We start from the raw sequence: 27,221 nt of genomic DNA, 5'->3' as shown, positions 1-27,221 counted from the left end.
AGGTATTTGGGAAGCTGGAGTTAAGTCAATGAAATACCATTTAAAGCGTATAATCGGCGACACTATTTTGACTTACGAAGAAATGTCAACTCTTTTATGTCAAATAGAAGCATGCTTAAATTCAAGGCCATTATACACTATAGTTAGTGAGAAGGACCAACAAGAAGTTTTAACACCAGGTCATTTTTTAATTGGAAGACCACCTTTAGAAATAGTCGAACCAATGGAAGATGAAAAAATCGGAAATTTGGATAGGTGGAGACTTATCCAAAAAATGAAGAAAGATTTCTGGGTTAAGTGGAAAAGTGAATATTTGCATACGCTCCAGCAAAGGAATAAATGGAAAAAGGAAATTCCTAATATAGAAGAAGGGCAAATAGTTTTATTAAAGGATGAGAATTGTCATCCTGCAAGATGGCCTTTAGGAAAGGTGGAAAAGGTGCATAAGGGGAATGATGATAAGGTCCGAGTGGCTAAAGTAAAGATGCAGGAAGGATATATCACTAGACCCATTACTAAAATTTGTCCCTTGGAAGGAATAAAGTCTGTTGACAAAAATGAGGCTGACCAAGAGCCAAAAAGACGAACTAGAGCGACATCGGGAATGTCCAAGATCGGAATCATTATGGCAATGTTGTTGTTTGTGTTAAGTTGTCAAGTTTCTAGCGCATTACCTAAAGATATAGCACCAAGATATTCTATAGACAAAATAAATAAAACCTCAGCAATATATCTAGACCCGCTAGGAGATGTTGAGATTGTGAGTACTGTTGGTTGTTTAAGGTTCCTGCGAATTCAAAAGTCCGTCTGCAATGTACTGGCTCTCAAATTGAATTGTTTGATTTGCCTCAGCAAGGAGTTTTAAGCATTGCGCCATATTGTACGGCAAGAACCGACGATAAAATTCTAGTTGCCCACCATAACATTCAGTCCGAAAGTGAAGAATTATTATCAACACCTTATATAGGAGAAGTTAGTGAAGTGCCGAAGATTATTTGGGATCCGCTGAAACTATCAATATTAAATCATACTGAGGAATTTGAACGATTGAATAATGAAATTAAATTTATGAAAGAGAACCATCAAAAATTGAAAGATTTACATTTCCATCATATTTCCGGACATGCTGGATTAATTATTGCTTTAATACTAATGATAGTATTAATAATATATTTCATACGGAAATGTGCTGTGCAACAAAGAATGCAAGCAATAACCTTTGCAGGTCCGTTGCCAGTACTATAAATATCAATAGTAAATAAACAATAAAATAATATAACAAATAAAAATATACAGTCCACTATATCGTTGTTTAATAGAAAATGTACTTCTACATAGAAAAAGCAAAATGTTTAAAATAAGTTAATTGAGTACAAATTGTTGAATTAAAAATAATATAAACCATAATTGTAATCCAATAAAATTAAAAGCCAGAAAAACTAGGCCCATTGAAATCTTAGTTGCAAAATAAATGAACATATATCAAATAAATACAGTCCACTGCTGTTATAAATGCAACTAATATACTAATGTACATCTCAGCTTTGCTGGCCCTTTGGCAGAATGTTCACACATGAACACGAATATATTTAAAGACTTACAATTTTGGGCTCCGTTCATATCTTATGTAAATGAATCGAGAGCGATAAATTATATTTAGGATTTTGTTATCTAAGGCGACATGGGTGCATTGCTCAAAAACATGTGCACACTACATGAGTCAGTCACTTGAGATCGTTCCCCGCCTCCTAAAATAGTCCCTTAGCGGGAGACCACAGATAAGGTCCTCGCCGCTCAAGATAGGCAGATGTGCCCGAGCGTGGGACCTCGATAAGGCGGGGACTATTTACTTAGGCCTCTGCGTAGGCCATTTACTTTAAGATGCGATTCTCATGTCACCTAGTTAAACCGAAGATATTTCCAAATAAAATCAGTTTCTTACAAAAACTCAACGAGTAAAGTCTTCTTATTTGGGATTTTACAAGCCCTTTTCTTTTGGCTCTGGTGGCACTGGCGCGCACTCGACAACAAAAGCTCAAAAGCGCTTGGGAAAAATGTGAAATAAAAAATGACTATGAAAAGCAAAGGCGGAAAATGAAGTGCACTGGTGGGGCGGTGGGGGGTGGAGCTGGTAGTGGTGCTGGTGCTGGTGGCAGAGACAAGAGTGCAACAAAGCAGACCGGGCAGCATAAATTTTATAATATAGAAAAAATCAATGGGCAACGGGGGCACAAAAAATGCAGAGCAGCAAGGATTACGGTCCGGGTTCAGGCACTTTTCATTCAAAGCACTGTCCTACTAGACGGCACTCGAAAAAAAGAGTTGCAACAAGGCACCTAATCAACAAACTATACTCACTAAAGGTCATTTTTTAATAAATTTAATTAAATTCAAGCCAGTATTTTTCCCAGCATTTCCGCATTTTCATTGGAAAATAATTACTATGAGTATTTCGTTCCGTGCTTCGCTATTTGAGTCCTGTTCCTCACTTCAAAGCTGCACAATTAACTTGGCCCGCAAATGCTGTGATTTCGCCACTCGCTCCCATTGTTGCCAGTTAATTTTGATGGATTTTTTTATTGCCTTGTTGCAAATTTGCATTTCACTCTGCCGTTCACTGCACTTGGCCGCGTAATTAGGCGCGCAACTCTGCCGCGGCTTTGATGTGCCGTCCTGCGAATTGGGCTAAGTAAGGACGAGTGCCGAGGACCTTAATTGTTTAATTATGTTTTGTGCTTTGGTCTCGAGTACGTGCAATGCGATAATTGCTCAAAAGGGAACGCACTCAAATAATGTTACATTATCATTTTTTAAGTTGGCCAAAAGAAAATGAAATGTGTGATAGGTACACTTAGCTGCTAATCGAACAATCAACTGAATATGTTCTTAGTGAAGTGATAACAGGTGGGTTCTTTTTAACCCAGTCAGCTTTTCTTTTTAACTAGTCAGCTTTTAGTAACACATAGCCCCGTTTTACTTTTTCTACGTTCCTCCCGTTTATCAGGCAAACTAATACAATAGACAAGTCTTAAATTTACATACCCCTTCCTTTCGGCCAATCCTTTTAGCCAAATAATCGCTACACCACAGTACAACTGCATCCAGCTAAAGGCTTACCAATACCGGCGGCATCCGAACCACGAAATTACAGGCAAATCCGACTAGTTTCATCCCCTTTCCAAATGCTGCCAGCCAATGCAAACCAATCGGCCCTATCCGCCTATGTCCGACTGGCGATCCAGCAAGCCACGTCCCGGATGACTGGAAGATTCGCCTACTCGACGCGCCGAAGCCAGTGCGCTGGGGATCTGAAGAAGATCGACGAGGTCCTGTGCCGCCAGCGGGATGAGCCCAATCCAGAGTACCATCACGCTCCGCGATGCTTTGTGAAGAACTTTCATAAGTACCAGGAGCAGGCGCAGGATCACGGAGAGGTGCAGACGACCCGCTTCCGCAATCCACGATACCGCTGGGCGGACTTCCGGCGACGAATGGTTTATGGCACCTACGATATCTAGACGGTTTCTCTCTGCAATCAATTCTCACCCGGACTTGTCTTGTACGAGTTCAGTCAATCCCCCAGTCAATCCATAACGAAGTATTCCAAACCCACATGTACAATAGTAAGAATTTTGTGGCCAGATAAACGGATCCAACTCGGTCGTCCGCTCAAATTGCAATATAATTCAGCTCAGAATAAATCCGTTACCTCTTTATTGTGCACTTCATTATAACTTAGTCGGGCTATGAGTATTGACCAGGTTTTAGATGGTACCTTAAGCATCAATCTCTAATCTGTTAGCCATGACCCATTTTACAGTTTTTATATGAAATAAGGCCAAGGTCCAATCATGATAAAATATATTTTTCATCCACCTTCTTTTCTTAAAAAACCGTATAACCCTCATATATATAAAAGCATTATTTGATAAAATTAAAAAGAGACATTTATATTAAAATACTTAAATCGTTATCTTCCATTTAAACGCTATTACCCACTCTCACGGCTTCGAACCCGAGTCCAAAGCTACGGAACTTTCATCCATCATGTCCGCCATTGGTTCCGTGTTCGAAAACTGACGATGCGGCCCTCGCAGGGTATTGATGAAGAGAGTGCGGTGGGGCTGGAAACTTAGCTCGTCCGTAACTCGTCTCATGTCCGTCCCGTAGTCGCCGTCCATGTGGCGCAAGTTGAGAAAGCTCTTGACCAGCAGGAAGGGCGGCCTCTTTAGATCGGTCCTAGAACTCTTACGCTCCTGGAGCTTCACGGGCACAAGTCTGCGATGGTACGGAAGTCTGTGCTCCGACACTCGTCGCCTCTGCTGTAGCCACATCTTACCCTCGAATATTAGGGAACAGATGAGAACCCGACCGGTAAACATTATGCCATAAGTGGATGCGGTACCGTTGATCAAAGAAATACTAAAATTTAGGTTAACCAATGTAAAATTTATGCTATACTAAAAAAGTTTTCATATTATGAATGTATCTATCGGGCCTACTGTAATGCGTTGGCTTTGCCACTCCTGATTTGAATTGAAATGGACGTTCTTACTCCCACAATGCACAGATCTTGCATAAAACTTGATAAATAATAATAAAATAAAATTCCGCATATAGCAAGTCTAAATTTATAATCATAGCATATTATCATTTTCTTGCTAAAAAATTAATATTTCAATAAGTCGAATATATTTTTAGAACAGTATTTTTTCGAAAAACTTTAAATTTTGAATAAAGACCGCAATGGCGGTTCCCATGGTTGTGAATGGTATAGTCAAGGAGGGATATCATCTTTTCTCGTTCTTCCAGCTCGACATAAAATAGTCTCTAAGATCACGAGGAGCACCCTGCATGTACACAGAATCCAGATGGTGGAGGGCCAAGAAGCTCTTCACCAGGATGCGGGGTGGTCGGGTTGACTGCGCCGGGGTCTTAATCCTCGCGTCGGGAACTACCGGAAATGGCCGTCTCGTCCTCCTTTGATGCAAGCTTCTGTTCCAAGAAAAATGTAAAACGGATAGGCCCCCGAGAGCTCGACCAATGGACATCATGGCTGATGATCGGGGGTTAAAAAAACGTTTACTTATAATTCAAATTTAATCGAAGCCAAAAAGATGAACTAGGGTTTTTGATGTCATTAAAACTGCCTACTTCTCACACAATTAGTAACTGATTTGAACTTATTTTTTCAATGGCATTTTAGTAGGTAGGCTTCTATATGTAGGATTCTATAGTTGGTATTGTTGAATCTGCAATGTGAAAACTTGGTAAGGCTAATACCTTTTAATTTCGATTTTGAACCTAGAAATAAAATGGTTTCACATACTCGATTTTTGTGATGTAAATGGATTTAATTGGCCCAGTCGTGTGTGCAGGGGCTACGTGCCGAAAAAAAAGTGCTGTGTACTAATTTTTGACCACAAACCGAATTTACTTCTGAGGGCTAGCAAAACATTTGCATAGTTGTTCCGAAAAGCATATTCTCTGTGAGTTCGCTCTGGACCATAAAGTGCAGATTCTTTTTCAGATTGGTAGTACAGCCATATGAGGCTTATTTAATATGCTATGCACAGCTCCTTTAAGTATCGGCGTTTTGTTAGATAGAAATAGTTGGCTGGAACAGTGCGGCATTGCATGTGGGTCGGCCATTTTGTATTTTCATCGCTGGGGCTTTTGAGCGACGACGATTTGGCGGCTTTTGTGCAACGCGTGGTTTTATGTAACAGACCCCAATCCCTAGTCCGCGAAAATCCCTCTCCCACACGCCCGCAAAACGTCAATTGCATGAGCCGGCACGTCGATATTTTTGCCAATTTTTTAGCCGGCCTCTCGCAAATTGCTTTTTGAGCTTGTTAGAGTTTTTTGGCCCTCATCCCCGACGCACAGATACATATGCACACCCACACACTCACACCAGCACACACGCTAATGAATAGTCAAAGTCCAGGCGATTGCAGCAGTTGTAGATGCAGCAAAACGAGAACTAAACGCAATGTTTAGGCTGCATTAAGACTGCAACTGGAGCCAGCAGGTCCTGCAGGTCCTGCAGGAACAGCCAGCATCCCGGACAGCCGCCATTTTGTAATCAAATGCAGCACAAAAGTATGCAAAGGAAATTGCCAGAAAAAAAGCACGAAGTAAAAAGCGTTGTGCGCATTGGCTTTCTTCGTACAGTGGACAATCGCAGGATGACTGGGAACTAAAAGGATAGATTTCTACACCACAATCCATAAATAGTAATATAATTCTCCTAATATATACATTGCAGAGCAGAAAAGTAAGTAACCCCTCATCGATAACAAGTCCTTATTTTATTCGAATTCTTCGTGGTTTCTCTTCACGACGCTTGTGGAATACCCAACATACTTTTTCAATGCAAACACATGCTAACTAGCTCCTTTACTTTCAGATAAGAAATAGCAACTATTGCTTTGCTTCCGGATTAATCAGAGTTATTACATTTCTACTGTAGCACTGCTCTCTAAACCCAATCCCTTGGCAGCCCTTTAGCGACGGCTGCTGTTAGTGGCTGCTGCTTTTCAATTAGTGCCACCCGAGTACGGAAGCACCCCCAGCCCACCACGCCCCCTCGAACACAACGCCCCCCACGCACCACCGCCCATTTCTATGCGGAGCCGCCAATCCCCGATCCCTGCCAGCACTTGATGCCACCGACTGCAGTTGACGTGGGTTAGCTGTGTTCTGGCCGCGTTTTACGTAAATTGAACAACAGGCTTGCAAGGCAGCGGCAGCGGGTACCCGAAACTGCAAAACTGCAAAACAAACACGGCCAATACACTGCAACAGCTCGGAACTGCAGGCGAGCTAAGCCAGACAGACGTACACAAAACGAGGCCGAGGGTGGAGCATTGAAAAAGTGCAACGCCAGTGCCGGGTTAGACAAAAAACAGGTCCTCCAGAAAAGCGAATAAAAAGACGCGGCCGCCAGACGACTGCCGTATTGCCTTTAAGCCTAAAAGCGAGCTCCATCTGTTATGCGAAACGTTTAATTATTTATCTGAAAGGAAGATCCCGGCTGGCAGTGAAAATAAAGCATCTGAATGGAATTTTATTGACACACCACCCCATCTGAGCGACTGAAGGGGTTATAGGTTGCAGGCAATCGCCGCCCCCGAGGTTAATTAGTTGACATTTGCGCTTAATTGCAACGCCTCGGGCGGAGGACATAGAGCTCCAGCCAGGCGTTCCATTCGCATGCATGATTGACAGCCGAGTGGGGGGGCACATCCATCCATACACCTGGTGGAGCTGATACATGCGTATTGATGCCAAGCGCGTTCAGGCAGAGCGACAAACTTGACACCCACTTACAGGTGTTAAGTGCTCCAGCACTCTGAAGCTGGGGATATTCCCCCCATCCCCATCTATTTCCATCCATAACGGATCAGATCTTCAGTACAGCACTATGATTTTACGTTACTGACGACAATTACTATCTATTGAAACACTTGGACACCATTCGATACCAATTGTAAAGGATATTAGTTATGGAAACTTTAGTACAATTGTTGTAGGTCAATTCAAACATAAAAAAATGTATTTCGACTTTGTACCGGGTATGTACATCAATCTTTTAAAATAAATCAGCAAACAACGACCTCGCAGATCATCTTACAAGATATTTTCCTTTACAATCCCCATTATTACCCATTAATCAACATTTTTGTTTGCCACATAAAAACTTCTTAGCCTTGCATATACACATAAATCAGCGTAGTTACTCGTCCTATGTTCTGCCAGGACAATAGGCCACCTCGGGGCTCTTGGTGCGAATCCACTTGATGAAGGAGGCGACGCGAGTGTTGACCGATGGCTGCTGGGCGGCGCAGGCCTGGCCAAAACTGACGATGCCCACGGCCACCAGGCGTCCGTTGATCCGCTCGTAGAGAGCTCCTCCCGAGTCATATTGGCAGGTGTCCCGCCCGGGCGTGTATGTGCAGAAAGAGTGGGGCGGTACTCCGCCGGCGGAGCTCAAAGCCTGCCTGCACCGGCGGCCATCGATCACATCCAGCGTGGCCTTGAGCAGGCGATGGGTCTGTGGACCGCCGTAGGAAGTGGTTCCCCACCCGGCGGCCACCACCTGCTGACCCGCCAGCGGCAGCTTCCGGCCATCCTCCGCCGGTTGCAGTGGCAGACAGGCGGGACCCACATGCTGGCTCCACACGATCGCCGTTCGTGTCTTCAGCATGGCAATATCGTTCTTCGGCTGTCCACTTGCTTGGCTGAAGTCCTCGTGCAGGATCAGGGCGTCAAGGTCGTAGCGTCGCGTGGCGAACGTCTCAAAGGAGCTGGCCAAGTCGTGCTCACCCACCACCACCCGCAACTTGGCAGCACTGTTCGTCTCCGGACCTTGAAAACAGTGGGCGGCGGACAGCAAGTAATGATGGTGAACTGGAACAAATAATACCGAAGTTATAATAAGAAAGAATCTAGGTTATTCTTCTAAGTCAATAATCATTGAAAGCCCCATTTCCAATTTATGTACTTACTGAGTACTTTATGTACTTACTGATCGCAGCGCCGCAGAATACCTTTCCATGTTTTTTGGTCAGGACACCGGCCATTGGCGGGAACTCGTGCAGGACGGCCTCCTCGTTGGTGGGACTGGCTATCCGAGGAATGCGGCTCCAGCCGCAACTGCACGTGGGCTGAAAGGCCTCCACGAGGCAGGAGAAGCGTCCTCCTCCGTGACCAGGCGATGGGGCAGCAGGTGGGTAGCTGGAAACAATCCGGGCACGTTTTGCGGAAGTCTTTGAACTGCTGCGAAATGGCAACTTGTCAAGGTAAATAGTGATGCTGGACTTTCTGGACTCTTCGACGTCGTAGAGTAAGGAGGCTACATAGGCCAGGGCATCGCTGACGCCCACATCCTGCAACACGTGCAGCACCTCGTCACTGAGGTCCTCGTCGGCTTCTTCTGGCTCCTCTTCCGCCTCCTGCTCCTCCTCCTCATCCTGTTCCTCTATGGAAACAGCTTGTGGTGCCTCGGTAGTTGTGCTCGTGGTTGGCACCGCGTGCAGCTTATCCTTTAACTTGACGGCTGAGGGCGGCTCCGAATGTCCACTCGATATGTAGGAAATCACCGCACGATTGAGAAAACTTTTGCGCTCGAATTTTCCGCTGCCGCAAAAGTATTCGGAACTTGTTAACACCTCGTCGCCCTCGGAATTGAAGTGAAACACCTCCGTGCGGCATTTCAAGTCCGTGGAAAGCTGCGAAAATCGAGATGAATCATGGCAGTGGTGATAGAAATGGACCTGGCGATGCAACTCTACCTACGCAAGCTAGAAAATATAAATGCATTTCTTTTGATTCGTAAATATTTTTCGTAAATGTCATTTAATGAGATTTGTTCATTATTTTAACTTTGTACTTCACAGTTACGAAAATTTTTTAATAAAATAATTTTGTAGCGCGAAAGAACGCACTCTCTTTATTTTTTGATAATAAAACACTAATGTGAATGGTTATAGATATATATAAGTAGCACGAATATAGTTTCTTGCATTTAGATTCCACTTGAACATATAATGGGCATCACTGTTATAACTTCACTTGATTTCCTCACCGTTCGCAACTGGAGCTCGCATTTGAATTGGAGCACGTGATCCTTGGGAGCCTCCACGGCGTAGCGACAGGAAGTGCCCACTGGATACAGTGCCGGGTAATAGGGCGAGTTGATGAGAAGTTTCTGGCCCGATTGCAGCTTCACCTGGTGGTTGCACTGCTCGAAGATGGCATTCGTTGAGGACGCTTTCAAAAGAGGCAGAAACAGCAGCCAAGTCCACATGATCCCGATCGCGACGAAGTCTACAGCGGCACTGAGGCGGCTCCATAGACGACAGCCTCTTAAGAATGATGGAGCTAACACCCAAGTCATCACGCGATCTGCCTACATCTCCATGCGGGTCTCCACCTCTCAACACCTCTCAACACGGGCACCCACGCCCCGTTCCTGCCTCAAATGCCAGTTAATTAGGGTCTCGAAGAAATCCCAAATTGTTACCGCCGAAAAGAAAAGACAGCGGCCGGCACACGAGCGTCTTTAGCGGCTAATTGAAAGAAAGTGCAAGTGTGTCAATCAAAAACTGGTTTTCGGAATTTGGAACACTTTGGAATCGGTAGGTGGAAGTGACACCATAAATAGAACTACGTGTTGGCCACCAGTTGGGGTAGGTCGCAGCTGAATTGGAGTCTTGTGTCATTCATGCTTTGCTTTCAAATTAAGTTAACAGGCCACTTTTTTTTATATATATATTTTAAATAATTTTGTATTTATTTATATTTTGATCCTATTATCTTATATACTTAACTCATATTCAGCAATGAATTTCTTAGCTCTTATGTTAATTGCTTAATTTTCAATTTCCTATTTGGCCCCGTGCCATCCGCTCATACAGTCATTAGTTCCAATTCCCCGAGATCCCTTTAAAGTCGACAATTTCGCACCCGTCGTCCGCGCAGCCCCTGCCACCAGAGCTCATTTTTTAGACCACTTTCAGAGCTGCTTAATTGGATGTGCTCCATATGAGCAAAAAGAGCAGAGCACACAAACTACAAGACCAGGAGGAGCGAAAAAATGGAGCCCAAACCGGCAAGTTTGTCGCCCATTTTGCAAAATAAATATCAGAAAAAAGGGGAATCCTTGGGAGGGACGACGGATGGCGCCGTGTCTGTCAGAGGCGCAGAGACAAACGCTTAATGCTAATATTATTTTCTTGCTTAACAAGTGATGAGCTACACGCGGGGCACATTGCTGCTGGCCGTACTGGCCGGGGCTTTCCCCGGCAGTTCCGCGGATTTTCCCGACCCCACTGCTGGCCGCCAGCCTGCCCGCCTGCCTGGCTGTGACTTATTTGCACAAGCCATAAAAAATTTAACTTTATTTCGCCATTTTTAATTTCCTACTCCGCGGATCGCTACGTGGCGCAGCGCATTCGGCGTAAACAGTCAACGTTGGACAATAACTACAAAACCGGACTCGGACCCGGACCCGGACCCAGAGAATGACCAGCAGAGCTGGGTCCTAGACGTCCAATCTCCACCCAGAAGTCCGCGGAACAATGCTGCTGAAAAAAGCTGATGCTGTTTTCTATTTCCTTTTTCCAGTTTTGGCCGGCGGAGCGGGCGGGGAAAACAAACAGCAAATAATTCAAAGTGGATACAACTAAAGCAAAGTCAAAGCTAATATACGAAAATGTAATAAAAATTAAAAAGAAATAAAAACGAATTAAAATGAGTTTCGAAGGAGCAGCAAAGACCTTCTGGCACTATAAAAAATACACAACAGGGGGATCGAGGACCACGACGAGGTGTCCTCGGTGGGGCTTCATGGGGGTCTCCGCAAAAGCGACAGTTGTAGGACTTCTTTTTGCGCAGTGGGATGATGACACATGCGAGTGGAGGTCTCTGCACCCTCGAAAGGGTCGGGTCGTCCAGCGGGAGGGGGGATAAAAATATGTGACCATTTGAAGTATGAAATTTATAGGAGCGTATACTAAGTCCACTTAAATTACATAAAAGGACAGGACAAAAGCGGAAACTCTTATATTTACTTTAATTTATTATTGTATTAAACAAACAATGCTTAGATTAGTGTATTAAACAGAAGATTCAATGCTTAGCATTTCATGGTGAAATAAGTCATTCCAATACTTATATTAGATGTTATCTTTCCATGATTTATACCTATGCAGTGATAAGGGTACATATATTTTGAACATTACCCACGCCTGCCGGAAAACGACTGTTTTCTTAATTTCTGCACTTCTATTTTACAAAAATATTGTATCTGAAATTGAAGACAAGGTATTTTATTCACATTATACGAACATGAATAACATCATCAACCTCAATTAATTATAAATAAATAAATTTGACAGTTTTTGATTTATTTAGGAATGTGACAAAGTTAAAACTCCAATTTTAAACCAACTATATAACATTTTATTTTCCAGAACCTTATTTTAATATATTTATCATATTCCATTTAAAATTTTCTGTGATATAGCCCTCTCTAGCGGTGAGCTGCAGTACTACGAGGTTACTAGGTTAATAAGACAACGTATAGGTGGCGCTTTCGAGCCGTGTATACAACGAATGTAGACGGCAAGTACTGTCCCTGATAGATAGATGGCGCTATCAGGACGGTAAATAGTCCGTAAGATGTATTGTCGAAATTTTTATACACAATACAAAATACTGCAGTAGTAATGAATTTGAATTTCTTTGTAGGAAAAATAAATATAAATTAATTGTGCATATCAACTAGGATCTAAATACTAAGGCTAAACTTTTGTGGTAAGTTCATGTCTGATTTGTGCGACGTAGCGCCTATAAAAAGTATAAAATAGGATGTGTTAAAGAGATTTTTGTATTTCGTTAATACAAATTAGCGTTAGTTCAGATCTATGGACTAAATCGTGTTTTCATAATATACACAAATATTTGAGCTATAAATTATCCTAGAAAAGATAAAAAGAGTGATGTACCCCCACTCATCTCAAAAGCATTTCAAACTGTATAAATCAAAGTATAAAGTTGCTTGTGATGAATAATCAGATTGCAAGTAAATATTTCTATATTCTATTTCAAGTCTACTTTGTTAAGAATACCCATTTTTCCTATGCCTTATAATATATTTTAAGACTTTTCCTTATACTTGCGATGTATGTACCAGCACATGAATATCCTCCACCCCTTTGATGATTACCTGGCATCCAGGCCACTTCCTCTTCCCAGGCGTCCTGCTTGACCAGCACAATTAATTAACAATAGATTGTTTTGGCCACAGGGTTCCAAGTGACCCACAGGAAGTGCCTGGCAAGCATAAAAGGAGCCAAAAGGACGAGCAACCATCATTCCGGAAGGAAGAAATAAAGCCAAGCGCAACAGTTGCATGAAGTGCGGGCACTTCAAATTAATAAAAGGAACTGCAAATAACAATGGAAATTAAATGGAAGAGGAAAGGTCAGTCAATGGAACGTCCTGCGGAGAGAGATGCGAGCAAGTGCATGTAGTCCTGGCTGCGTGGGGTCCTTTCCCACAGGTGTGTGTGTGTGTGCATCTGAGATTTTCCAGAGTTTCCACTGACCACTGATCCTTTGATCAGGACCGCACGGTGCAAATCTAATTAACGCTCCCCAAGAACAACGATCGATCTTCGGGGCCAAGGATTTGTTTGCTTGCATTGCCATTCGATGCGCCAATGTGAGCCCCGACAAAGGACTCTCATGCCCGCAGGACTACCTGCTCGTCCTTGAGAAACGCACTCCATAAGTGTGCGCGTATCAAATTACCATTTCATTTTATTTCATTAGTTCGTCTTGTTTCTCATTTTTTCATTATCCCTTTTCTCGGACTACTTAGCCTAATTGCTGGTACTGGAATGCAAATGAAATCCGAACCATTACGGGCGCCCTGCGATTTATGGGACAGCAAACATGCCCCATTCCGTGGCCTATGGATTCCAAGCGATAGCTGACCACCCACTCCAGATAGCGCATCCCATCATCCATCGCCCTAATCCTGACTGATCTCTGGGCTAAATACCTGTTAACCTGTTTCGAGCACAAACAAGCAAATGTTTCTCCCAGGCGAACAAAGGAACCCTCTGCCCTGCCACAACAAACGAGATTTTCTCAGCACCTCCTTTGGCCGATGATCTTATCGATGCGAGGGTGGGCCCTCATCAAATTGGTTCCCACAGGCCGTGGCCCATATTTTGCAATTTAGATTTCTATTTATTGTCTGGCCGGAGAATATCCTTTCTGCGTGCTGCTCGCCCCTATGCGCTCCTTTTCTTCCGCTCACCGGAAGGAAGTGCACGAAATTTGTGAGAAATGTCTCAAAACATCGCCCTGGGGCGGGCACAGGAAATTAGCAGAGGGCCAAAACATTTGGCTGTGAAAAGAAATTAAATTAGAATTTATGCGTTCTTAAAGTGGCTAGGGAAATACATTTAAACTTTAAATCTCCCACCTACCGTACTTAACATAGTAGCTAACCAATGACGGCGTTTAGTTATAAACTTAAGTTAATGGTAACATAATTTTATATACTCTTCAATTGTTTGATTTTTACAATTAAGTAACATAAAGATACAACATTTATTAAAGTAGGCATTTTATTTAAGTGTTCTTGAAAAAGTTAGTTATAATAATCACAATTTATTTAACTTTGCATTTACTTGGTAGAAGCTTTCACATAAAAATCCAAATGAAAAGCATTTGTGCTTAAATATAATAAACCATCATTTACTGGTCTAGAAAGCATTCCTTGGGAACTCCTTCTAAAGAGTTCCTTAACTCGTCCTCATCTCCCATCCCATCACCGCTGACAAGACCCAGAGTATTCATCAAATTCACACCAAACAAAGGGAGCTGAGCGAATTCCCACCGCACAACACAACACAAGACTTTCCCAAGCCAGACACCTACAAATTCCCATAGCAAACAAATTTGACTTTTGCATACCTGTGCAGCAGGGCCAGGATCTGCTGAACCTGTTACTCCTGCGGGCGAGCCCCTCCCTGAATGCATTCAATTCTCACGGCCAGCAACGGTAACACTCCAACGCACACACAAAAGGACATCCAACCCTGTGAAACAGGTTGCCATGGGAGCGAGAATGCGCACCGAATGGGAACCAGAATGAGAACAGGACGATGACAAGTCCTGAAGTGGGCGCTTCGTTTTCGTTTCGTTTTTATTGATTCAGCTCGTTGATCATAATAAACGATTAGTGTAGCACAGGAGAATCCTTGCTGATCCTTTAGATTTTGCGCTGAGAAATTCCTCAATTTTTTATTGTTTTGTTATCCTTTTTGTGCGGACGATATGGGGATGAAACAGGGGCTGGGAAAATTAGTTAGTGGGTTCGCCCTGGGTTTTTTTTTTGGCTGAGATTTACAATTCTCAACTGTTTATTTTCTCTCAAATATTTTGATAAAAAATGTACTCAGCTTATCAGCAGATTATTTATGATTGCTGCTGTCACTCAAATGAATTTTTTGGTGAAATCACAGCAAGCCTTTTTCCAAGAATTTTCCATTAGATATGTAAGTAAGGATGGCCCAACAAGCTTACATAACATTGCCGCATAACCAGACAAAGTCTTTTTCTAGTTTCCCAGAACCAAAATTGACTTAACTAGCGGCAATTCAACGTTTTTTACGCAAATGTAAACACACTTTTTATGCCAAACAGTAAAGGATTCCTGGGAACTATTGGCTAACATAAAACTACCTTCTGACCAAAACAAAGCCCTTTTTCATTCCTGGAATTCGAACTGATTCCTCAAACCGTTGACAAGCGTTTTTTATGCAAATCTAGCTGCATTTTTTACGCAAAACTAAAAAATTGCGCGGAGAATCGGTAAAAGGTTCCTTCGATTCCTGGAAGTTTCACTCAGCCCTTCCATCCGCCGAATGTACCGATGTACAAGCCGCTAATCGTCGTGCTAATGGCTTGAGGATGCAAAAGGATATCCTTGCATTATCCTTGCCACCCGCCGTCTTTATTGTGACCAAAACAAATAATCACCCATTGCTCATATTGTCCAATGCTCAAACGGTCTTTACGAGCGGCCCATAAAGTTATCCTTTCTTGCATCCTTTTGACCCACAGTCCTTCCTCGCAAGCAGTTCTGCCGTCAACTTTGCGCATCGCATCCTTTCGAGCCCTTACACGGAACTCCGCCGCTGGAAATTCGCCAAATCATAAACCGTAGCCTTGAGCCGAGGACACTGCATCGCACATTATGCACTCGCACAGTGCGAATGGGAGTGCCATATAAAGCCATTAGCGCGCCCATCAAGGTCGCGGATTTGTTTACATTGACTTGGCCGACGATTTAGCCGTAAGTGCTCAGAGACATTAATGAGCAAGCCGAGAACTAGAACAGCCCAAGGTCTGTCTGGACAGGAAGACTGTCATTTTATCGAACCTGGCAGAGAGTATAACTTTTCAACAAACAAAATTGATATTCATATGAAATGAATAGCAACTTAGCTTTCAGTTACAAGGAAATGAAAGCATTGAATAAACTAAATAAGACAAATTAACATTAATAAAGAAGTGACGTGCATTGCAGACTCCCATCGCAGAGTTGTATTTCTGAAATTTAAAATCAGTTTCGATTTAAAAACTATTTGATACTAAGGAACATTAATCTATCTGATTCAAATTTAAGAAAAATCTATACATTTTCTCAAATAAAAAACAATTCTAATGACGCATATAAAATATTTTAATATATAATTCATCACGGGTGATTTGCCACAAACCCATGGGAGATCCCTTTTGTTGCGCAATCTTGTTTGCCCCTCAATACGAGTTTATGCCAAAATAAATGGGGATTCTTTGCTGCCTGCTGTTTTAGAATGAATCCAAAATTTACGACATTTAGCTCGCTTCGCAGGAACTGTAATTTCCTCGGCGAACTTCTTTTGTTGCCACAGCCTGAGAGCCCGTTTTCTCCCCTAGATCCCGGAGCACACGCTTCTGCCACATTCCCCCCACCCAAGGACGGGTTTCTTGTGCGCCGCAACCAGATCGGGAATTGGCTTCCCAAAAGCCGGAGAATGCTGAACAAAATGGCTGAAGCGTGGCCAGGAATACGGATCCAGTGCGGAACCAAGGAGCTGCAGAACTTTCACACGCGTTGCACACAACCAAGACTGTTTTTTTATTTTCGGGGTGTCTTGACGAAAATCTTTCGTTCGAGCAAAAACAACAGCTGCAAAAGCAAAGAAAACCCCCGGAACGCGGAAAGGTCGTTGCGCCTCAGCGACCCCTGGCAACCTCCGAAGCCCCTTTCTCCGTCGGCTCTGTTTTCCAACCAACCCCCTGATTGTACATTTCGCAAAAGATTTATCGAGACAAAGCCAAGTTACCAAGGGGTGGAGACTTCTGAGCTGCGCATGCTCAGCAAACTTTTGCTCGTTTTTTAAGGAGATTTTCTAAGGCGACGGGGTGGAGTTGCGTCTATAGCATATGCATAAAAAGGTCTGCGCAGATATATGTGTTGTGTGCTGCGATGTCGTCACACGACTTGGCGCACACCTGGTCACGAGTTGCCATGCGATCCAGGCGATCCAGGCGATCCATGCTATCCATGCTATCCGGACGATCCCTTCCGTTTCTGACCTCAGGCAAACTGGCTTCGATTCGTTCTGGCTGAGCGATATGTTAAATTAATAGTTTACTTATGTAGAACGAAGTCGTTCTAACAATGCCCCTAATTACTTTTTACTTTCCTCCCAAAAGGCGAAAAAACGAATTTTCCCAATCATAATCGCTTTATGACCCACCTACAAAAATCCCTCAAAGAAAGGGAGATTGTCAAAACACTGGCCCAGCCAGAGTCAGTCGAGGGCGTTACCTGATTTCGCCCGCTTTTCCGGGAAAACGCGTTATGGTTTTATAGACACTTTTGCACATTCACCACGAAAACTGCAAAATTGTGAACCGTGCACCCCCCAAGGTGGCATGCATAATGCGTTTATGAGTGGCCAAGGATCCCGCTTTCCTCCTCCTCGTCCTTCTGCTTCTCGTTCTCTTCCGGGGAGTGTCCTTTGGCCAACGGCGACACTTGCTGTGGTCAGCGTTGCTCGGTTTTCGCCCTAAACCCCGCGTCCAGAAAACCCCGAATAGATAATTTGCTGGCAACCATGAAAATGGTTAGAGAACTTTGCTCTGCCGCTGTGTTCGCCGGAATTCCGAGGCTGAGACATTTCACGCCCTGTATCCTTAGCAAGGATGAGAGTTGAGTTCGGCTTTGAGTTGTTCCTTGAGTGGAGTGCCACATCCGAGTGAGCTAGAGTATTTGAGTCTGTGTAGCTCTTAAAAGAACGAGTTTTGATCAGAAAGAATTAAGTGCTTCCCATGTGGAATTGTAAAATTAATTGTGCTTTTTATCACTCATTTTATTACATATTTACCATAAATATTTATTCTCTAATATTAACCACTTTAAGGGTATTTACATAATAAGACTTTGAATAGATTATAAGTTCTAGTTTATGATTCAATATATCATAAAGGTCATATATCATAGCAGCAAATTCTAAGACCTTGAAATGAACTGTAACCAGCCTATGAATCAATTTAAATTTATTTTGTTTTGAAGATATTTTCCAATTATAATTTTTTACAGCAGCCAAAAATTTGTTAGCCCAAGTGTCAGCTTTATTTTAAAAATATCACTACGTATTGACAGTTGTTAGTGACCCTTCATACAAATAATTTAGTTGGTTGTAAAGAAGATCTGAAATATTTCAAAAAACATAGTGACACATTCTGTCAGATTTGAGTCTTAGCAGTGCTACCTTTCTCACAGATTCGGGGGATCAGCTAAAAAAAGAAGCCGGGCTGGCACTTCAATTACTATGAAATGTCCTGCAGGACTCGGTAAAAAAGGAAGAGCAGCTGTTCGAAGCAGAACGGAGTGGGGGAGACTTTGGCGCGTGCCAGGAAAAGAACACCGGGCCTAGGGCTCAAAGTAACGTTCGTTTCAGGATCACCGATAACAATTACTCAAACAGGACGACGCTGCAGCTCAATGTGCAACTGCAACCCCGAAAGAGAGAGCGCTCCTTGCAGCTCTTAAGGAGGATCCTGCCGGCGAAGAGGGGACCCTCTTTTGTGCGGGATCCTTTGCTTCTTCGCGCATTGCAGAAAGTAACGTATTTTCCTCATTGCTCTTCGGCAGATGATAGCTTCCTGGCACGTGTGCCACGTTTCAGAAAGTCGCCCACTCCTATCATTTCCGCTGTCTAATTCAGCCTAATTAAATCAATTTAATGTGGCTATACAAAACCATCATCTGCCCGATTTGCAGCATGAATAACAATAATAATAATAATAATAATGCCGCAGTGCCAACGTGTCACAATCGAGAGCAGCACAACACAAATCTGTGGCAAGTGTCTCTGCAGCAGCAGCGCTTGCATCACCATTCACCAGCTATTTGAACATCAATTATGAGCACAGACTCGCATTGAATGGATGCTGATGCGTTTGAGGGGGTTCTTTGGACAGGGGATTCTGGGGACGGGGCACCGACAATCCGGCCGACATCCACAGAGGATGAGCAGCACTCAGCATGCAGAGACATTCAATGGAGCAGGCCAGCACACAAAAAGAAAGGGTGGCACAAGCCAAGATGCATCACAAAAGGTCACAGGGTCGTCCGACAGAGGGGGATCCTATCTACAGTTCCCCATGTCAAACTTTTAAGTGGCATATTTTGAACAAATCGGAAAAGCTGTCAGGATTGGTAATAAAAGCGGAATTGAATCATTCAAACTCGATATAAACCATATTACCCGTTCTTAGGTGGCCTTTATAAACGTGTAAAATGTGTCACAAAGATTACAGTCAAGGTTTGTCATATGCAAGCAAGGCGGTTGACTCACTACAAATTCTGATAAAATTATAAAATTATAAACAACAAAGTATACCATAAATGTCTAATAATGCACAGATGCACAAGGTGAGCAAGTATAAATGCTTCTATTTGATATAAGTATACATATAAATATTTTAATATTTATATATGTATGTATATCCAGCTTAGCACAACATTACAGTGCATCAGCTTTTGAAAGCCCCCTTGGGGGCACCACTGCACCCTCGGAAGCTCGGCAAAAGCATCAGCATCCCATCAAGCTAACCTACTTTCAGGTCACTTGACGAACTGCCACAATGTGAACAGACGCCATGCCCACTGGAAATGTTAGTGACCCAAATTGGGTTTGCATAACCGACCGGGGCAACTGTCGATGGCCAGGGAAATCTGTTCCCAGGGTCAGGATGGCAGACCACAAATCTGCTCGTCGCCAACTGTCCCCAATTACATGAAATTATACCCGAAATAGCCCTTTCAGTTTTGATTTTTTCCTCTGTGTCCTTTGTGGCGTCGCATTGTTGGCAGCGTTTAAGAGCCATAATTGTGCGGTTAGTGTTCGTGAGACCATGTGTCAAGTGGCCTGACAGATTGTGGGATAAATGGCTGTCCGAAAGTGAAGAAAAAGTGCAAAAATCTGTACATTAGTAGGTGAACCCCACCTCTAGATGTGCCGCATGCAATTGGAATCGAAAATGATGCTTGTCTTATTGAAATGCTGTGGCAATTAAATTCCTTGAGTTATTCACATCTCTATTAAGAAGCGGGTAAACGATATATGAATTATTTGATCAGTTTCGCATAAACAACTCAATTAAAAACTGAAGAATTCCAGTTCTTCCCACAATCGGAAACAGAACAATACCAACAATGGCCCAAAATCCACCCTCAAAACTATCTGAATCCGAAAGATATTTTCACACCTTCGCAAATGAATTGCCAGATAGCGGGATCACCTGTGCATCGCTGCGATTCCCAGGATGTTGGCAATCGGAATCGGGATATTCCAACTGTAAAATGCACAACAAAAGCGAACGGACGATTTGCGGAAAGCAAAGGGAAGTGGAGAGCGGATGTTGTGCACGCTTCACGCGCAAGCGTAGCGGAAATCAAAAAAAGGACAATGAAAGGACGAACGAAGAGAGGCACACGGATTGCGGGTGAGGAAAAAGAAGTAGAAGACGGTGAATTAAATTTTACCGCTATGGGATCGAAATAGAGACAAACGGATGTGAAGCACAATCACTTCCGATTGCGGGCAGGATAGAGGACCACACGCAGACGGGCGGACTTTGTCCACTCTCAGGTCCTTCAGCTGATTCCCTAACCAATCACTTTCTCTATACATTAAATAATCTATCTTTTTAAAAGTAACTTCCCTAGCAAAATTTCACTGTTCTTCTCGATGCTTTGACTCCTAAATTAAAATGTTAACTGACCTCTGCAGATTGGGTGAACTGAGCGAATGAGAGTGTATTTAAGGCACCCAAACAAATATGTGTCAGTTCCAACAAGTGTTTGTTTATCTAGTCGCGCCGGATAATTTATGGACCCAGCGGTTTTATCAACGCCTCGCAGTTGCGTTCCCACAAGTGTTGCATAAAGCTGATAGAACGTCTCGATCGCTGCCCGCACGATCTCAATTTATTTGCATTGTAAACAAGAAAATATTGTATGTATAGGAGCAATCATAAAGCAAAGGAAACAGACCGAGGAAGGCGCCCTTATCACTGTGACATTGAGTCGATGCGAATGGGGGGCGCATGGGGGATTGGAATGGGAAATGTAAGAAAACCAAACAAACAATCAAACCAATGAACCAACCAACCAGTCTATTAAAATCACTTCCCATTGCCATTTGACATGGAGGAAATCGTATAAAGACAATTTAAAGCTGTAAAACGGAAATCTCAAATAAAAATGCATTTAAACACTTGGTTGAAGAGATTTATTGTTACCCTATAATTCAAGAAATAATCAGTTTAAAAATATTTTAAAGATCCTCTTATGTTATTATTTGCTGGGCTAGCTTGTTATTTTCCAGACCGAATAAATATAATAAATAAAAACCTATTCAAAATATCGAAATATAGAGAAAGAAATTTGAAGAATATGAGGTATTTAAACGGCACCAAAGCAAACAATAACTGTTCATACCCTCGATCATTGTGAAACTAAGAGTAATGCGCATGCGCAACTCTGCTGTTCTCTCTCTCTCTCGCAGTCACGTAAGCGTAAGTGTGTCAGAGTGATGTGGGTGTGTGTGGGAGAGAAGAGGGCTCAGTTTTCCTGTGTTATACTCTCTCTGTCTACAATGTGCCGGCTCGTTAGAAACGGTCAACATTTGTTTTTGATCTTAAGCGTTTGACTTGCGTTGGTTGGGATCGGTCTTTTTTGCGTTTGACGTGCAGGAATGCCGTCCACAAGCGCGGCAAACGCCGTAACAGGGTGTTCCTTTTACGCACGCACACACTCTCACCAGATGGACGCCACATAAAGTTCACCCACAAGCGAAAACAAACGGCCTGTTGTGCTCTCATTCTCCCCACACACACACACTCACTCACCTACCCTCTCACCCCCTTCCCAACCGACACCCCTGTGCTGTGTACTTGAGTCATCGTCCTAAAAACAGCAGCAAAACGAACTCCACTTTAATACACTCGAAAAAAAACAAGGGTATGAGCTTTTGAGGGTTAAAAGAATCAGTGAGAGATATTTGAGTAAATAATAAACATATCACACACTAATGATCGCATCTGATCAATAAAATGAATTCTTCTTTTGAAAGTAGAAATTCTTTTCATATCATATTTTATTAAACAGTACTATTTTAATTTAAGAAAATTTTAAAAATAAAATAAATCTCAGAAATTCTAGTGTCTTTGGTAATACGCATGCGCAACTCTGCTGTTCTCTCTCTCGCAGTCACGTAAGCGTAAGTGTGTCATACTGATGTGGGTGTGTGTGGGAGAGAAGAGGGCTCAGTTTTCCTATGTTATACTCTCTCTCTGTCTACAATGTGCCGGCTCGTTAGAAACGGTCAACATTTGTTTTTGATCTTAAGCGTTTGACTTGCGTTGGTTGGGATCGGTCTTTTTTTGCGTTTGACGTGCAGGAATGCCGTCCACAAGCGTGGCAAACCCCGTAACAGGGTGTTCCTTTTACGCACGCACACACTCTCACCAGATGGACGCCACATAAAGTTCACCCACAAGCGAAAACAAACGGCATGTTGTGCTCTCATTCTCCACACACACTCACTCACCTACCCTCTCACCCCCTTCCCAACCGACACCCCTGTGCTGTGTACTTGAGTCATCGTCCTAAAAACAGCAGCGAAACGAACTCCACTTTAATACACTCGAAAAAACAGGGTTATGAGCTTTTGAGGGTTAAAAGAATTGGTGAGAGATATTTGAGTAAATAATAAACATATCACACAATATTGATCGCATCTGATCAATAAAATCAATTCTTCTTTTGAAAAAAGAAATTCTTTTTATATCATATTTCATTAACCAGGACTATTTCAATCTAAGAAAATAAAAACAATACAACAAATTTCAGAAAATCGACATATTTCAAATAGATTTTGTTCAGTGCACGCCGCTTCTTCTTCTTTGGTGTTGCGTTCATTGATCGCCAAAGCCAATTGCTTCGAGTTGAGTTAAGTGCTGCGTCAACGTTGTTGACTTACATACTCGACACACACACACGCGCACACAGGCATATCTATATCTTGATTGCCACCCCTCCTGCCGCAAACCGACCACCACCCACCGCCCCTCTGCCAACTCTCGCTCCATATTTCTTCGACGTCTTTCACCAATGGATTTTCATTTTACGCTTTATACGGCTCTAATTGAGTGCCTTCCAATTGGGTTATGGATTAATTTTTGTGCATAAATTAAATATCCATGCACACATGTCTCTCAATAAAGCTGGGTGTCTGGGGCATTTAGAAAGCAATTTCAAGTGAAGAACCAACCAGCGAAAATGCAGTACTTTCTTGTGTAAACAATATCGGCCAAGAAACTAGTAGTTAGTCTTGATAACATTTGGATAACATCAGACAACGAGATCATGTACTTCCCAGAAGTAATGGTATTGTGATATGACTAAACTGATCCAATATTTATGTACATCACGGAAATCAACTTATCTTATCTGATATTATCTTGATTTTCGCAAAATAAAGCTCATTGCTACCAACTGCGATGAATACCTATTATTCTGACCTAAATTGTGACCACATAAGGCGAAAGATTGTATATAGGGAGTGTCGGGCTTTTCGGAATTGCTTGAGTCGCATATGGGCAAGACCTGCATAAAGGGTATTTCTTAGGAAACGAAGAGCATGCTACTTTTAGGTGGCACCACCAACTGTTCTCGTTAGTTTTCACTGGTCCAATATGCATCATCTGTACATAAATACGGGGTAAACACTTTTAATTGTTTGCGGCGAGTGATTTACCTATCCGCTTGACTCGAGCCACGTTCCCAGCCAATGCTCCTGCGGAATGACTCATCCATTAGCTCATGGGTAACTAAGAAATTAGTCAGAGATTGGGGAATGTAATCGTCATATCCAAATCGCCATATCCATCGCCATGCCGATCATACCCAGACGTGTGGCAAGCGCACCCGTTCCGCCGCAGTTGAGTAAACAACGAAGTCAATATGGAATTCTTTTCGGTTTTTATGTAGTTAAACTAAGGAGAAGACTTTATTTTGTAAAATGCAAGAGTATATTTTGTTTCTTGATGTTTTCTGCTGCGCTTGCGGCTTTTGTCCTGCTGGTGTGTGTGTTCGGGTGTTCAATGACTTTATGCATAATAGGTAAAATACAATTACAATATCAATATCAATAGCATACGTTATACATGGATTCGTTAATCGTTATATTTAATTTTAGGATCAATTTCGCCTCGCACTCGTACATTCTGCTTAGATTTTTATTGTGATTAGGCTTTAAGATACTTAAGTATTTTGCAAATACCGTTTGTTACTGTCTCCGATTTAATTCGTTTGCGTGTTCAATTCATTAGGCTAGCAAATGTGTTTCGTCAAGTAATGCGTGGATATATATTGGTAAAATACTGCAACTGCTATGTGTTATATGTACTTGTATAGTATGTAGAAAACAAATGCAACGTCGTCGCTGGACGATTGCTGTGCGAATAGAAGCCTTGTGGGGCGGCTGGGCCCAACAATAGATATATTTATGCACTTTTCGAATTACTTTATGTGGTAGGAATAAGAATAGGATACGCTAGGGTTTTCGTTTGCTTTGTTCTCGAGATTAGCGCTTAAGTATACGGGGAGCGGAAGAAGGTCGGGGGAATGGGGGTTTTGAGCGTGTTGACTTAGAACAGACCCTTCTTTTTCTTCTCCTTCTTGCCATCCACATTGTCCGTGCTGCTGTTGGCCCCCAGGCTGCGTCGCTTGAGCTCCTCCAGCGTCACGTGGTTGACATCCTCCCACTCCTTCTTCTCGCGCTCGAACTCGCGCCTCTTCTCCTCCAGCTCCCGGATCTGCAGCTCCAGCGCCTTCTTGCGCTCCTCGTGTCGCCGCGCCAGCTCCAGCTCCGAGTCCCTGAGCTTCTGCATCTTCTCCTTGACCTTCATGTCGAACACCTGCTCCATCTCCGCCTCCATCTTCTTCATCTTCTGCTCGTGCTCCCGCTTCTCCTCCTCCATCTGGGTGAGTGGGTTCTTGTTGGACAGCCTGGCCTTGCCGTCCACCAGTCCCAGTTCGGATAGCTTTCGGCAGCGGTAGTTCTCGTAGTGGACGTTGTTCGTCACGTCCTTGAGGTCCTGCAGGTGCGTGCGTATGACCATGTTGCGCAGCGCTATGAAGTCGCAATGCGTCAGGTTCTCCACCTCCACCAGGCCCCAGGGATAACGCCTACCCCGCACCTTCTTTCCGTCCTGCTCGATGATGGTGTTGGCACCCACCACCGCGAATGGCACTCGGCTGCGCAGATTCTGCGTGGTCTTGGCCTCCTCGGCCGCATCCTCCAGCGTGGCGGGGAAGTCGTAGATCTTGATCTTGTGCTGGGCGATCTCGTTGAGGATCTGCTTCTTGAATAGATGCACCTCGTCGGGCGTCATGGTGTCCGCCTTGGCGATCACCGGCACCAAATTCACCTTGTCCGACAGGCTCTGCATGCAGGCAATGTCCAGCGGCAGGAGTCCGTGTCCCGATGGCGCTATGAAGTAGAGGCAGCAGTGCACCCGGCTGTCCGAAATGGTTTTGCGGTACACCCGCGACTCGGCGGTCAGGTACTCCTCGTACTTGCTATCCACGTACTCCAGGATGGGCACCCAGCAGTTGCTGTTGTCCACGGCATCACCGAATCCGGGTGTGTCCACCACCGTGAGTGTCAGATTGACGCCGTTCTCCTTGAGCATCACTTTGGTGGCCTCCACGGCCACGGTCTTCTTTTTACGCAGCGAGGGGCCCGGATACTGTTCCGCGTTGTAGATGTCCGACAGGAACATGGAGTTGATCAGCGTCGACTTGCCCAGCCCACTGGCTCCCACCACCATCAGGGTGAACTCGAATCCCCGCTTGACGGCCTTGCGATAGACCTGATTGGGCAGGTTGGCGAAGCCCACATAGCCGGCGATCTCCATGGGCTTCTGGCGCACCGGTAGCGGTGGCTTCTGTGGCTTCTGCGCCTGCTGGTGCTCCTTCTCCTGCAGATCGTGGGTCAGTTTGTTCGAGTCGCCGTTGGAGGCGCCTCCGCCGCTGGTGTCCAGCTTGCCACTGGCGGCCACTGGCACACTGGGCGGCTGATTGGGCGGTCGGCCACCGACGCCCACTAAGGACTCGCTGCCGCCGCTGCCGTTCGTGGCAGAGGACGCCGATGCCGACGCAGCCTGCTGCTTGTCGCGCAGCGCCAGTTGGGCCAGAGTGCTGGGCAGAGCGGAGATGGCGCCGCCGCTGCCGCCATTGACCGCGTTTGAGCGAGGACTATTCATTGGAATAGCGCCAAATTCGCCTTTGAGCCTTCGATATTCGTTCGCAGGTGGGCTTCACTGTATTTATTCACTTTGCTTGCACAGAACCGTTGCTTTTTCACCGCTTTTGTCACGCCTACGCCAGCTCTTTTCGCTCTTACTTTTCTTGCATTTTCTGTGTCAGTAGGACCGTGCGCTGCAACGCGATTAATACTTCTGCTCCGCTCTCGCAGGCAACAACAACGCCCCAGCTCAGGCGCAGTGTGACCCTGGAAAATACCGCACGAGAGCCGCGAATATACCAAACGACGCTTGGAGTGAGAGCGCATGAGTAATGCCACACATACACCCAGAGATACACACACGCACACTGGCGCAGCAATGCACATGCAAACGGGCAAAGAGAACTGTTTTCTGCTGGCCTTATCACTTGAAATGGAATGTTATGTTTAAAAATAGGCAATGAAACGCATTCATGTGTCCCAGCACTTGGGATTCCAGATTTCTGGCCCGAATGACTGCTCTTGAGTGGCCACGGATCGCATTACAATCGCCCGCTGATGCACAGGAAGAAATTATCCGTCTAGATGACTTTGACTTTTGCTTGAAGCAGGGGTGGATAACTAGGGGTTTTTACTACATATCGAACTATATTTATTTTAAAACATTTCCAGTTTATGTTTGTCCATTTTTATAGGGAATTAATTTCCATGGTACACAAACACGAGTTTTTAAATAAAATTGTTCTGGCCCCTATCAATCACTACGCCCATGACTTTTGTGGTTACGGGTTCCCTTGAATTTTTGTTGCAATGTTGCGCA

General features: G+C 43.9%; 6 protein-coding genes and 1 long non-coding RNA gene across 12 annotated transcripts; 3 read left to right on the top strand and 4 right to left on the bottom strand.

Annotated features, from left to right (window-relative positions):
• The first annotated feature begins 2,927 nt into the window (after positions 1 to 2,927).
• On the top strand, positions 2,928 to 3,716 carry LOC27206138. Its single transcript, XM_016167261.2, has one exon. The coding sequence runs from the start codon at positions 3,183 to 3,185 to the stop codon at positions 3,516 to 3,518; it is 336 nt and encodes a 111-aa protein (XP_016026483.1). The 5' UTR covers positions 2,928 to 3,182; the 3' UTR covers positions 3,519 to 3,716.
• Positions 3,717 to 3,958: 242 nt separating this feature from the next.
• Positions 3,959 to 4,499, bottom strand: LOC6733520. The gene has a single exon (XM_002080539.4). The coding sequence runs from the start codon at positions 4,380 to 4,382 to the stop codon at positions 4,002 to 4,004; it is 381 nt and encodes a 126-aa protein (XP_002080575.2). The 5' UTR covers positions 4,383 to 4,499; the 3' UTR covers positions 3,959 to 4,001.
• A 262-nt stretch (positions 4,500 to 4,761) lies between these two features.
• On the bottom strand, positions 4,762 to 5,174 carry LOC6733519. Its single transcript, XM_002080538.4, has one exon. It carries the CDS (start codon positions 5,052 to 5,054, stop codon positions 4,791 to 4,793), a length of 264 nt encoding a protein of 87 aa, XP_002080574.1. The 5' UTR covers positions 5,055 to 5,174; the 3' UTR covers positions 4,762 to 4,790.
• A 2,491-nt stretch (positions 5,175 to 7,665) lies between these two features.
• LOC6739332 lies at positions 7,666 to 10,039 on the bottom strand. The gene is made up of 3 exons (XM_016172192.3): positions 9,593 to 10,039; positions 8,534 to 9,236; positions 7,666 to 8,415 (listed from the first exon to the last, which is right to left on the bottom strand). The coding sequence occupies exons 1-3, from the start codon at positions 9,902 to 9,904 to the stop codon at positions 7,751 to 7,753; spliced, it is 1,680 nt and encodes a 559-aa protein (XP_016026482.2). The 5' UTR covers positions 9,905 to 10,039; the 3' UTR covers positions 7,666 to 7,750.
• A 4,227-nt stretch (positions 10,040 to 14,266) lies between these two features.
• LOC27208036 lies at positions 14,267 to 14,824 on the top strand. The gene has a single exon (XM_016183658.3). The coding sequence runs from the start codon at positions 14,559 to 14,561 to the stop codon at positions 14,691 to 14,693; it is 135 nt and encodes a 44-aa protein (XP_016026481.1). The 5' UTR covers positions 14,267 to 14,558; the 3' UTR covers positions 14,694 to 14,824.
• A 3,422-nt stretch (positions 14,825 to 18,246) lies between these two features.
• Positions 18,247 to 21,368, top strand: LOC27207374. Of its 6 annotated transcripts, none has more exons than XR_006541547.1 (5): positions 18,247 to 18,704; positions 18,903 to 19,302; positions 19,362 to 19,518; positions 20,080 to 20,198; positions 20,259 to 21,368. It is a non-coding gene; the product is annotated as an uncharacterized LOC27207374 (long non-coding RNA). The 6 variants fall into 6 exon arrangements; XR_006541545.1 differs by having other exon boundaries at positions 19,710 to 20,198; XR_006541549.1 differs by having other exon boundaries at positions 19,710 to 20,591; positions 20,879 to 21,368.
• Positions 21,369 to 24,130: 2,762 nt separating this feature from the next.
• LOC6733516 (protein peanut) lies at positions 24,131 to 26,650 on the bottom strand. The gene has a single exon (XM_039291844.1). The coding sequence runs from the start codon at positions 26,418 to 26,420 to the stop codon at positions 24,801 to 24,803; it is 1,620 nt and encodes a 539-aa protein (XP_039147778.1). The 5' UTR covers positions 26,421 to 26,650; the 3' UTR covers positions 24,131 to 24,800.
• Between the last annotated feature and the right edge of the window lie 571 nt (positions 26,651 to 27,221).

The sequence above is a fragment of the Drosophila simulans genome, chromosome 2R (genome assembly GCF_016746395.2).
Source record: "Drosophila simulans strain w501 chromosome 2R, Prin_Dsim_3.1, whole genome shotgun sequence".
NCBI classification, from domain to species: domain Eukaryota; kingdom Metazoa; phylum Arthropoda; class Insecta; order Diptera; family Drosophilidae; genus Drosophila; species Drosophila simulans.
The sequence above is the reverse complement of the archived record's forward strand: the minus strand, read 5'-3'. Positions and strand labels throughout refer to the sequence as shown.

Coding starts and splice junctions, on each gene's coding strand:
- LOC27206138 (XM_016167261.2), top strand. CDS start 3,183: ATGCTGCCAGCCAATGCAAACCAATCGGCCCTATCCGCCTATGTCCGA.
- LOC6733520 (XM_002080539.4), bottom strand. CDS start 4,382: ATGTTTACCGGTCGGGTTCTCATCTGTTCCCTAATATTCGAGGGTAAG.
- LOC6733519 (XM_002080538.4), bottom strand. CDS start 5,054: ATGATGTCCATTGGTCGAGCTCTCGGGGGCCTATCCGTTTTACATTTT.
- LOC6739332 (XM_016172192.3), bottom strand. CDS start 9,904: ATGACTTGGGTGTTAGCTCCATCATTCTTAAGAGGCTGTCGTCTATGG. Junction 9,237..9,592: donor GCGAGCTCCAGTTGCGAACG/GTGAGGAAATCA, acceptor CGATTTTCGCAG/CTTTCCACGGACTTGAAATG. Junction 8,416..8,533: donor ATTCTGCGGCGCTGCGATCA/GTAAGTACATAA, acceptor TATTTGTTCCAG/TTCACCATCATTACTTGCTG.
- LOC27208036 (XM_016183658.3), top strand. CDS start 14,559: ATGCATTCAATTCTCACGGCCAGCAACGGTAACACTCCAACGCACACA.
- LOC6733516 (XM_039291844.1), bottom strand. CDS start 26,420: ATGAATAGTCCTCGCTCAAACGCGGTCAATGGCGGCAGCGGCGGCGCC.